The following is a 12,223-nucleotide window of genomic DNA, read 5'->3' as shown; positions in this document are numbered from 1 at the left end:
TCTCCCACCTCACGCCTGCGTTGAACGAAGATTCCCCTTCATCAAAGTTTGTCACGGGCAATTTAACGATCCACCGTCGTGCTCAGTGAGCTCTTCAATGAAGGACATCTTCTCGAGGTGCTGCTTTTCTTTCAGGTATTCCTTCCTTCCTTCCTTCCTTCCTTCCTTCCTTCCTTCCTTCCTTCCTTCCTTCCTTCCTTCCTTCCTTCCTTCCTTCCTTCCTTCCTTCCTTCCTTCCTTCCTTCCTTCCTTCCTTCCTTCCTTCCTTCCTTCCTTCCTTCCTTCCTTCCTTCCTTCCTTCCTTCCTTCCTTCCTTCCTTCCTTCCTTCCTTCCTTCCTTCCTTCCTTCCTTCCTTCCTTCCTTCCTTCCTTCCTTCCTTCCTTCCTTCCTTCCTTCCTTCCTTCCTTCCTTCCTTCCTTCCTTCCTTCCTTCCTTCCTTCCTTCCTTCCTTCCTTCCTTCCTTCCTTCCTTCCTTCCTTCCTTCCTTCCTTCCTTCCTTCCTTCCTTCCTTCCTTCCTTCCTTCCTTCCTTCCTTCCTTCCTTCCTTCCTTCCTTCCTTCCTTCCTTCCTTCCTTCCTTCCTTCCTTCCTTCCTTCCTTCCTTCCTTCCTTCCTTCCTTCCTTCCTTCCTTCCTTCCTTCCTTCCTTCCTTCCTTCCTTCCTTCCTTCCTTCCTTCCTTCCTTCCTTCCTTCCTTCCTTCCTTCCTTCCTTCCTTCCTTCCTTCCTTCCTTCCTTCCTTCCTTCCTTCCTTCCTTCCTTCCTTCCTTCCTTCCTTCCTTCCTTCCTTCCTTCCTTCCTTCCTTCCTTCCTTCCTTCCTTCCTTCCTTCCTTCCTTCCTTCCTTCCTTCCTTCCTTCCTTCCTTCCTTCCTTCCTTCCTTCCTTCCTTCCTTCCTTCCTTCCTTCCTTCCTTCCTTCCTTCCTTCCTTCCTTCCTTCCTTCCTTCCTTCCTTCCTTCCTTCCTTCCTTCCTTCCTTCCTTCCTTCCTTCCTTCCTTCCTTCCTTCCTTCCTTCCTTCCTTCCTTCCTTCCTTCCTTCCTTCCTTCCTTCTATTCTTTCATCCTTTTTTATTTTTTTTTTGCCGCGTCCCTGCACCGCTTCTTTCTTTCAAATGCTTTCTCACTCCTCCCTCTACCTTCGTATGTTCATTCCTTCCTTACATCGTTTCCCAGACTTGATGGCACTCCTTCCTTTGTTTAGTTTTTTAATCCTCTCTTTCTCCCTTTCTTCTTTCCTTTATAGCCTTATCATTCCTGTTGGGTCCCTTTCTACGTCGTCTCTACCTTCAAAGTTTCTTTCTTTCTGCGTTCTTTTTCTTTCCATCCCTTTCCTACGTCCTAGTGCTCCTTATTTCATTGTCCGTTTAATTCTTTCTTGATTCTGTTATCAGCTTTCTCAAGATCTCCTTCCTTCTTTGCAATTCTTTCTTTGACTAACTTCATTCTCGCTTGTTTTCCCTGTTCGGAGCTTTCCATCCTTTTAGTTTCTTTATTCGCGCCTTCTTCCTCAATGGCCCTTTCTGGCCAGTAGTCCGTTGAGTTCACCATCTAGCCAGGACATCCCTGCTACCTTCACCCTCTGCTCCCTTTAACAACACGTTTTTCTCCATGTTCTTTCGTAACTTTGCAGCCGCACGCAAAGTTACGAACACCTAACTGAACAAACCGCAGGTCAAATTCTAACTCGCTTTAGTTTGTCTGCCACTACCAGCCATAGAATGAAGAAATAATAAATTAAAGAAAAGCCGAACTCGGCGGTGTTATCGAGCGTGCACTCTCCAACTTCCGAGGCACAAGGCACGCAAAGTTCTCGTGTTAGGGAAGCACACGCAGGCAGCGGTTTCCCCTTCGCTTACTGGACCTCTCGCGCAACCGCTTCGGGTCGAGAGGCGGCCTTCGTCGCTGTTGCCACTTTGTCCGTGGCTTTGAACTAGTGCGGTATCGTCAGGAAGTGTCAAGAGCTCTAAAATTGAACGGCCGCCAGTAGAGAGGTCTAGGCTTGGTTTATTTCAGTACTCATCGTTTTTTTTTTTTTTTTTACAATAATAAAGACTCAACAGAAGGGCAACGATATTGGCGGAAACACAAAGGGGAGCAAGTTCTCCGAGCCCCTCTTCGTCAGGCGTCAAGAATAAAGCCTTACAGCCACGAAATATTACAAGCAGGGCGAAGCGAAGATAATAGGAGCAGCGAGAAATTACTGCGAGTATAATTGGACTTGAAATATGCACAGTAGCAGCCTAAACAAAAATGGCTCCTATGATCGCCCGAAGATCGCTCATGTTACTCAGCCTAGGTTGGAAACAATGAATACCCCATAAAATACCTAGGAAAATGTCAACGCTGGGTTGTGTTGGCTTGCTGTCCACTCTACTTTTGAACGAGGTTACAAGGATGACAGTGTTTTGGGTAGCGTTTAATCAAAAATGCAGTGGTCTTGCCGTAAAGTGAGTGTGGTGAAAGAGGCCGGCTTTAATGAAAACTGCAGCTGGGGATGGCTTCGATATTACATCCAGCCCGATATTCCAGGTCATAATGATGGGCCTGAAATGAAACACACTTATGCAAGCCATGAACCAGCAAGCATGCACTCGACTTTCACAGTGAGTGCATACGTAGTTCGATTTTGTGAAAAAGAGTTGGACGAATTTACGTTGATAGACAGCTTTTGGCAGGGAACCGGGCAGCGGTCGGAAAACATGTGGAGTGGCTAATACACAGGGAGTAATCCCTCCACGCACGAAATAAAAAAAAAGGGGGGGTGGGGGGATCTAGGTTGGTCCGGCTTCGGTTCCGTCTTGCTTTATATATTCTGGTGACGTTGTTCAAATGAAAAGTCTGAGTTTAATGTATAAAAGCTGCCCGGAAAAAAACAAACACAAATTCTGAAAAGCTCGGACTCTATAGAATTTATTTGTGGCACACAAATAACAGTCTTAACCGTCTGCTCTCGCAAACAGAATAAGAAAATCGCCAGTACTGAAGCAGGTGAAGCAAAAATAAAAAAGTCAATTTTTTCTATTCCCTGCTTCTTCTTGATCAGCTTACGGATTATTAGTTCTGGGCAAGTTTAAGGCTTAACTGTCATTTCGTTTTAATGCCGGCCAATGTTTTCGGTCTGTGTTGAAAAAATTTGGTCAGGCCATGAGGTCGCTTTTTTTTTTTTTTCATATCAGGTGCATATATCCTCAAACATTCCTAGTTATTGCAAACCAGGAATTACGAGGTCTGTCACTAACGTAATCAAGTATTTGCAGTAATATAATTATTTTTCTTTATTTACCCGAAAAATAAAGGAGAAATTGATGCTGCGTAGGTGCTCCGGCTACTCCTTATCACCAATGTTTTTCGATTCAACTAGAAATAATCTCTGTTTCCGCAAAAATAATTTCCTTGGGAAGCAGTATATGCAGCATAATACGTTGTTTTCATTCGGTAAAGTAGTGCTATAAGAAAAAGCCGATATGTCTTTCAGCTGATCAGTTGAAGCCTGTTTCAAGCTTTTCTTTTCTTCATAGTGGTGTCCTTTAAGATGCTGCCCGAGTTTCCTATCCCCATTTCTTTGGTCAACAATTGAAGAATTGTTCGATGTTTCAAATCCATTTTATCTACCATCAATCTCATTTGTATACAACAGTCTTATCTGAAGAAGTTCCTGATACGTTCATTGTTACCTCTTGAAGTTGACTGTGTTTCTTATTACGGGGCATCTGGTTCTTGACAAGGTTCTTGACATTCGGTTCTTGACAAGGCAGCCTTGGGAAAGCCTTTTGAAAATTTGCAAAATTTTCAGTCGTAATGTATATGATTTGGAAACATAACTCGATCGTAAAGTTATGCTTGTAATTATACGCGCTCATTCTAAACGCTCCAAAAACATGACGCATCGAAAGTAGACTCATAGTCCATCAGTTAACGCGAAGACGTTCCCGCTTCAAAGGAAGTTGTGCGGGCCACTGATCTCACACCACTACCAGAGTGAGCGCCTCTCTTCTGCCTGGTAGACCGCTGTGAGAGCTGTATCACTACTTTATTTACTGCTCTTGCAGGAATGAAATTGTTTTTGTTACCTAAGCTGAAACTAGTTGCGTGCTTATAATTACCATTAGGCGCCAAGAAAGGAGTGTGGGAACGCCATTATTGAATTCTTGGCCGTAATAAAATTATAAGAGAAATATTTATATTATAATCCGTGTTGAAGTTTGAAGATCTGTGGACCAAGTCTGAAGCATAAAATGTTATCTATATAATTTAGACCCCATTCAAATACAGAATGTCTCGTGCTGAGAATGGGCTTTACTGCAGTCATGTTTCTGCAAGGTTGGCATACCTCTCCTTACTTCTTTTCTAGTACGAAGCTATGCGGCGATCTCATTGCGTGCACCGAATGCTTTTGCAGATGCTCCACATCGGACGCGATACTACCAGGAGAGCAGGGAGGGGAAGTACCGGGGTCCGCTCTTCGTCTTCACCCACACGCTGTTCAGCTTTCCGCTAAGCTTGATCAGCGTGTTCGCCGGTGCCACTATCATCTACGCGTAAGTACGGGCTCGCCTTTTTTATGGTGAGATGCGTTAATTTGTTCTCGAGACGTTTCTACGGCGATCAGTCCCACAAAGGATGATACGCATGGCTGACCGGAAGTTCGGGCTCCGTATCAGGTTTGCTTGATTTTGTTTGAGCCAATGACAGCTCTATAACATGTTTGTAAGGTTTATTTTGAGCCAACGAGATCTGAGTCATGGATCTAGTTTAAATCTGCATGAACAAAGCGTAGAGCTGTCCGTAACTTGAACCATGCCTAAAAGATATACATCTGAAAGAAAAACAAATATTCCTCCCAATTTCAACTACTTCACACTTATGCCAACTAAAATGGATTTAACTCTATAGCTTGTTGTGTCTGCCATACATTGACGGTCTATATGGGCAGTGCTGTGTTGGAACGGATCTCAGTTTACGCGATACAATATCGAACTCGTTGCGCATAAAAGCAGCCGGTGCCGTCATAGACGGCGGAAAGAAAATATAATGATTCGGAGTCATCTGCACATCTGAACCACAATACTTCGCGCGACAGTTTCAAAGTCCACCATTGAAACAAAGCTAACGAATTGGGGAGGGGGGGGGGGGGGGTACAAATACAGCCAAAATTGCCAAGTAGGGTCCTCTAAAAGGGGAATTTCGGGGCAAGCCGAAGTATCGGAATAAAATAAATTTCCCGTCATTGCGGTGCGAACCCAATCGCTTTGCAATGCAGACGAGCACTGAGTGCATTGTTTGTTGCTGGTCAATAAACTCAATGCATAGTCCAAGATGGGTCGTTTGTAGCAAGCGCGCTAGAGGGGCACTTAATGGATAGAGACTTATACCCTAGTCACACGGTCATTTTCAAAGGCGATTGAGTCGATAGCCTTCGAGATTCTCAATCGCGATCGAACTCGAAGGAGTTGTGCCGCTGCTACACGGCAAAACTCGAAGGCTATTGAAATAGTTCTGGTGTTTGGCGCCAAACTTTTATGGCGCTACTATCGTTGCTTTCGGTTTTGCTTAAAGAACTTAAATCTCTCTATAAATGCAAAATAAAATATAACTGTTACCTTTTTTTAGTAACTGCAAGTGTTTAGTTGTTATTCAAGGGCAACTTTTTTTTTTTTTTTTTAACGCGTTGGCGTTCATACGACTGTGCTTTTCATTGTGTTTGTTTTTCTCGGCGGCGCATGCTACAGATAGTAGTAGAGAAGAGTACATAAATAATACGCCTAAAAAAAGAGCGACGCTATTTTAAAACTATTACGGATATTAATATTTTACAGCGTAAATTAAAGATATACAATAATAACGCTTGTCCACGTTTTTGTATCGTAAACGCGCTGTGCACGTGTGTGCGTGACGCTCCTCGGGTCAACGCTAGCAACCTTGCGCGACGTTCGAAGGCCTTCGAGATCTCGATAGGGTTCTGAGCTGTTCCGTTGACTCGATAGACTATCGACTCAATGGCCATTGAAAACGCCCGTGTGGCAGGTTTCGAAGGCCTTCGAGTCGATAGGCAGTCGGTTCGAGGGCCTTCGAAATGCCCGTGTGACAGCGGTATTAGTTTAGCGCTACCGCTCACCGCTATCGTCTACCGCTACCGCGCGAGCGTCACTACGCATGCGCAGATAACCCTGAGTCCAACAGGTGGCGCCACGTTCCAGTAAAATTCCGCCAGACTCCGCACGCAGGGACCTATCAGCGCGTGCTGTGCTGACGGCGCGCTGTAGCGGTAGACGGCCGTGGTAAGCGGTAGCGGTAGACTAAATGTCTCTGATACTTTGCGGTGCGTACAACTTACTAACGTATGGCTGGAAAGTGAAATGAAAAGTGAATGTTTAAGTCGTTATCAATGCGTCTGCCCTTGAGGCGAAGTTTATGCGTCTTTTTTATTTTGGACTAGAGGATGGTGGGTTGTGAAAGTACAGACGCATATTCAACGTTTTACACTTTGTTTGCTATCTATGTCCTTCTGCCGTATCCTTTAGCCGTCGTTGGCGATGGCAGAAACAGCTTACTGTATGTATATGCAATGACACTAATAGGCCGCTATACAAAACACTATAATCAGATATGCGGTCTTCAATACGTGGCTTTCAATTGTAGACGAGAAGACCATGACTGAATATAATCCCGGTAAGCCCTAATGTTGTGTCAGTTGAAATCTTTGGGCATTGTAAACGCGGGCCCCGTAAGGAAATAAATTCTTTGAGTAAGAAATTTAATAAAAATCGGTCGCTTTTTGCCTTGCTTAAGGCGATCTAGCCAAGGGATGCTTTGGATGCTTTGGATGGAATGTCTTAACGAAGTTTGGGGTAAAATAAATGGTTCTACCTTTTTTCCAATTCGGATTACCTTTCCACTTAGGAATCATCAAAATCAAAAACCTGCTAGCTACTCTTGCGCGACAAATGCTACAACTGCATATATCCACCAGAGACAATTACGGGATGGATTCACGCAAAAGTGTCTCGTTAAATCAGGATCGACGACTGCTTATTAACGTGCCGACTCAAAGTCTTCATCGTTTAGAAGACTGAGTCACTTTATTGTCCAATGGCTCAGCACTAACACGCAACACTAGATAATAATAATTAATGAGGGCCTTTCCATTTGGCGACGTCCGACCATAACTAAAGACGGAATGCTTTGCGCGTCTCGACTTGGCACAAAAATGTGTGGTCTCATTGCATATGCTTTGTTTTGTTGCGCGTGCAAAAGCTTGTAAACGTGGGCTCCACATAGATCCACCATTGACTGGAGGAAGCAAATATCTTACTTTAAATAAAGCACGGCGGAAGTGGTTCGCCTATTTGCCAGTGAATAAAAAAAAAATCTTTTCGGGTTATGATTCTACCTGGGCTCAGTTTCCGGCCAATGGTCGTTGTTTCTCTCGTGGTGTCATGCTTATGGTCGCGTGAAAGCTATGCCGATAAATCAAACTAGTCGTGCATATCAAGCAAGATCACGAAGGTCCCATTGCCTACGCTTATTGCACTGTCTGACGACGCGTCGTTTTCTCTGACATATCCTGGTGGATATTACGGTTCTATGTGGTCATTTAATGATATTTCAAACCTGTTTGGAAGCACGGTTCAAAAATTACCTGCATTATATTTATTATTCAAGTATTTGTTTTTTTCACTGACACGTGCAGTAAATGGTCTACCAGAGGTAGCTGGTACACAGCTTTACGTCAGGAGCACAAGTGGCTGCGGCATTTCAAATCTCGTTGTCAGTAGCTTTGTCGACAAAGTGATGAGAGATAACACAGCTACCAGAGTCAATTTAACCCGCTATTCTTCCCATGCCGCTATTTCATACTAAAGACAAACACATTCCTTGGAAAAAAAAACACATATTTCTGTGTGTCTTATGTCCGTTTCTTCGCCATTCGAGAGAGTATGAACTTGTAGAAGTTTGGCAATGTATCTAGTTGATTAGGTTTTTTTCCTGTTCCGTTCCTTCTAATCTCCCCTCCTTTCCTTCAGCGGCACGGGCCTGAGGGCGGACTGGGAGCGCTGGGCCACTTTCTGCGGCGTGATGTGGTGCCTGTACGCGCTGGCCGAACAGCAGACCGTGGCCCTCATGATGGTGGTGAGAAGTTCGTTCGCAGCTTTCCGCTGGTCGGCCTGCGTGCTCGCCCTGTGCGTGGTGCTGGCATCAGGAACCGTGCGAAGCCTGGTCGTCCTTCCGGACTGGACATATTATCTCACCTACGCTACGCTGCAAGTGAGTTTCGACGGACTTTCATTTCGACAATTGCGTTTATTGCTTAGAAAGTACGAAGAACGAGGTGGTTGTGACTTGAGCTCCCTTTGAAGATAACCAGTTTTAGACAGATATATATGACAAAAGCTTTAAACTTTAAGTAAAAATCGAGTAGAAGAGCGGTAGTAGCACAATGGTTACTGCATCTCGGCGGCCTCGCAGAACTTAAGGAGATGTTATTTAAACGGCATAAAAGCTATATATAATGCAGGCATCGCCAGGGGGAAGAAACTTGCTTTAGCTACAAGGTCAGGAAGCTTGCCATAACAGTGTGAAAAAGAGCGGAAAAAGACAGGTTTTGGACAAGAGCCACGGAGACAAAATGCTACACCAGAAGCAATTATGCTGTTCATGCTCTTTGCCTCTGGAAAAATACGAAAATCATAACCATCGTTGACATCTTAGAGACAATTTTTGCGCAGTTTACAAAAAGAGGTATTACTGTCAGAAAACAACTCCGAAGAAGGAAAGGAAAGTAAAAAGCGATGATAAACAGACTTGAGAACGGATGCCCAATGTCTCACAAGGCTGGCCAGTACGCCAAAACAAATCAATAGCGTTAGACCAGGCGACAATATAGATATCATGAAAAATTTGCACAAAAGTATTGTATCTGCTATCTGCCCCTGTCAAGTAGATCAAAGATGTCGTGGTATAAGTTAAGTGGCAAAAAGCAAAGTTCATCAAAATTCTAACGAACTCAGAAAATTTGAAATCAAAGTTTTCGCTTGTGCTCGCAGCACGCGCAAAGGAGCTGGGAGAATGTTTTCAAAACTGTTGTGAGGTTTAGTTTAGTTCGGTTTCTGGGATTTAACGTCCCAAGGAATCTGAGGCTGAGATTCGCGTTGTAGTGGAGGACTGCCGGTGAGTTCGACTACCTCGAGTTCTCAAACATATACTGACGTCTTGTAGCACGACGGCGCCCTGTGTTTTCCCAGTACAGAAATACATTGCCGTTGCCGGATTTGAGCCCGGGTATCGCGCATTGGTAGGTAAGCGCTATAAGTATTCACCCCAAGCGCCGGTGTTAGTTTCTCAGTCTAGCGTCACATGGCCTTTTTGTACGCTGTATTTCATGCTGTCGTTTCGAGGTACGAAAGCTGGTGGGATGCGTCGTTGTTCTTGCCCATTGATAAAGACTGACTGAAAATGTGCCGCGAAATTAGCAATACTACTCACTTCACCAAGTTGACCCACATGTATCTCTCGTTTTCAACAGCGGTACGCGGCGGCGTTCGTTCAGCAGAATGAACTGGACATGCATCCGGGCCTGGAGAACCTCCCCTCGTTGAACGGCAGTGCCTGCGGTCCCAACGTGGACAGCGGCCGCTGCTTCTTCGTCAACGGCTCGCACTATCTGGGCCACAAGTACCGCATGGGTCGCGGTCAAGCCGAGGTGGACGTCCAGTACTGGCTCAACTTCGGACTTTGCTTCGCCTTCGTCGGCTCCTTCTGCCTCGTCAACGTCATATCGCACATCATCCCTCTGCCGGCGTCCATCAAGTCCAAGTTCAGGGACTGAGTCCGCGATCAAGCTTTACGTTGAGAGGTCGTTATTCGTACGAGTTGGGGTATCTCTCGAATGTCCAAATGCTGTATGCCGGAGGTTTACAGACTATTGCGTCATCTCCAGTTACCGCCTGTTACGAGGTCATTTGTGCAATAACTAGCAAAAGGTGGCGCTGGTTTTGCATTCTGAAAGAGGCGGCAAACGCTATTGTTTTTTAGGCTTACAGATATGATAGGAAAGAATGAACTGCTGGTGACTGACCTTTAGTTTCGGGGTTCCACCGGTATGAAGGGGTAGAGCTTGTAAACGACGCTTGCGGCTACTTAAGTAGCGTAAATAGTGGCCATGGTACCCGAATTTCAAGCCACTTTCTTTTAACTGCCACTTTAAAGCAGCTAAGGCTTCCAAGAAGCATTAGCATCAGAGACGATCGAGTCTCTTGCCTCCACTTGTATGAATCTGCGTTTATTTGGTACGCAGCTATTTTAAATGCAACATAAAAACTTCGTTGTGTGACAATAGCTCCGCTATACTGTATGCTCACTTCCGCAGAGAACAAACTACTATCGAAATTGGAGCACAATCAGGGGCAAGTTTTGTATTGCCAGTTCCTGTTTCACCTAATTCATCTTTCCATCTTGACAATAACATTCGGTCGTCGTCGCGGCTTTTGGGAATGGCTACTTCGTTGGTGACTGCAACGCATCTTCACTTCCATTTACTATAGTGCCAGGTATCTCTACTACTGAAGGAATAGAGCCTTCTACTCGTGCTGAACTAATATATACAAGTGCTCAAAAGCTTCTGGCGAATAAAAAATGTTTATAGTAAATGCTTTCAGTTTGGTAGAAACATCGATGTATTTCAAAAATATGACACTGCTGCCAGACCAGTATCCTAAGCAGGGTTGCTTGAAAGCGTTCTTTAAAGTAACACGTACACAAGAAAAAGCTAAACATGTAGTCGTGAATATCAACCTACCTTCTGACTGAGTGTTACTTGGTTTTAGATAATATTAAGTGACTGCGCCACTGTTTTGTTGATGAAAAGCAACGAGGGTGAATTTTAAGGCCAAAGAAATGAGTGGCATAGGGCAGGCGAAGCCTTCTCGATGGCTGAATGTTCGCAGAGAAAGCCGGGTTAATCCCATGTTTACAACGGACATCCTCAACGGTTTGCGTTTAATCAATTCCTTTGTTTGGCTCACTAGTGCACCATGTCGAAATGATTGTAGATAGAAGCAGCAATCGACTGAGAAAGGGGCACTAAAACAGCGCAAAAGTAAATTAATAAATTAACTTCACATTCGTGAAATAAACGATCATTGACGAATCTTAATATTGTTTTCTATTTTGCTTGGGCTCAGCAATGCTTGCGGCTTTGCAAGGCCATGGGTCTCATTCTGTAAGATTCGTTTTTCGGTAAAAATCTTGTGCCTGTTAGGATGCGCGGCACCAGAGTCGGCTTCCCAGATTACTGGCCGCCTGTCCAAACACACCGGAGCAACAACCACGGCTACGGTTCGCAGTATGTTGGCTTCAACGTCGTAAAGCTGCACTTGTGCTTTGAGAGACACCATGGTTGATAACCTTCAGTGAGTATAAAAACGTGAACGGGGAAAAAAACGTCATTGCAAAATACGTTCGCATATGCAATGCTCTTCTGAAATTGAAGGGTGCGTGCATTCCACTAGGCATCTGACCTTTACACTGCATCTCAATTAAACGTGGCTGTAGTTTTCGCAGTCTGTCATCTTCTCTATAGTAGGTTACTAACTTGAAGCCTTCTGTTCCGCGCAATTGCCAAAAGAGGCGCAACTGTATCGCACTCGTCTGTATACTATGAAATTACGCCTGCATGCAGTCATAAGGAGGGTGAGAGGGCCGGAGTAGGACGATAGTCTCGTCGAAAGGACATTCTGTTGCATCATCAGTCCGTAAGATTTAAGGACGAAGTACCTGAAGGTATTCTCTTGCACTGCAGTTACTTTTCAACACCGCTGACAACGAGCAGGGTCATTCAGAGACAAGGAAAGGAGGAGTGTCCTCTGGCAATTCATGAATAATCTTTAAGTGGGCATTTAACAAATCCGTGCTAAAAGAGCCCATTCAGGTGGTTGCCGAAGCAGTTTAAATAGCTAACGAAGAAGCACACTGTCCTTTCCAGATTTTGCGAATAAAGGCTGACAAAATATGGTTTCCGTTCAAACAGAGGCTCCGTTCAGCCAAGAGGTGCGTCATATGTTGGCAGTGATAAGGGTTGGCTTCACAGTGGAAAGTCTAATGAAAAGAGGGAGCACGACAATAATAATAATGATGATAATAATAATAATAATATTATTGGTTCACAGGAAGAGAAAGGCGCAGTATCTGTAACAAACACCTGAACCGCGGCGTAGGGGAAAGGAGGAG

At 44.6% G+C, this 12,223-nt stretch overlaps 1 protein-coding gene across 3 annotated transcripts in view; it reads left to right on the top strand.

Annotated features, from left to right (window-relative positions):
• The window catches only part of LOC146181686 (ATP-binding cassette sub-family G member 5), a 107,228-nt gene extending 96,067 nt beyond the window's left edge, over positions 1-11,161 (top strand). For all 3 annotated transcript variants that reach the window (XM_084576681.1, XM_084576683.1, XM_084576682.1), the window contains exons 9-11: positions 4,398-4,536; positions 8,023-8,263; positions 9,522-11,161. In XM_084576681.1, the coding sequence (XP_084432807.1) occupies positions 4,398-4,536; positions 8,023-8,263; positions 9,522-9,824 (683 nt within the window). In that variant the 3' untranslated portion in view covers positions 9,825-11,161. The remainder of the gene's footprint in view (positions 1-4,397; positions 4,537-8,022; positions 8,264-9,521) is intronic.
• Positions 11,162-12,223: the final 1,062 nt, after the last annotated feature.

This window comes from Amblyomma maculatum, chromosome 8 (genome assembly GCF_055883805.1).
Source record: "Amblyomma maculatum isolate TAMU_Amacu chromosome 8, ASM5588380v1, whole genome shotgun sequence".
NCBI lineage: Eukaryota > Metazoa > Arthropoda > Arachnida > Ixodida > Ixodidae > Amblyomma > Amblyomma maculatum.
Note: the sequence above shows the minus strand (reverse complement) of the source record. Positions and strands in the feature narration are given on the sequence as shown.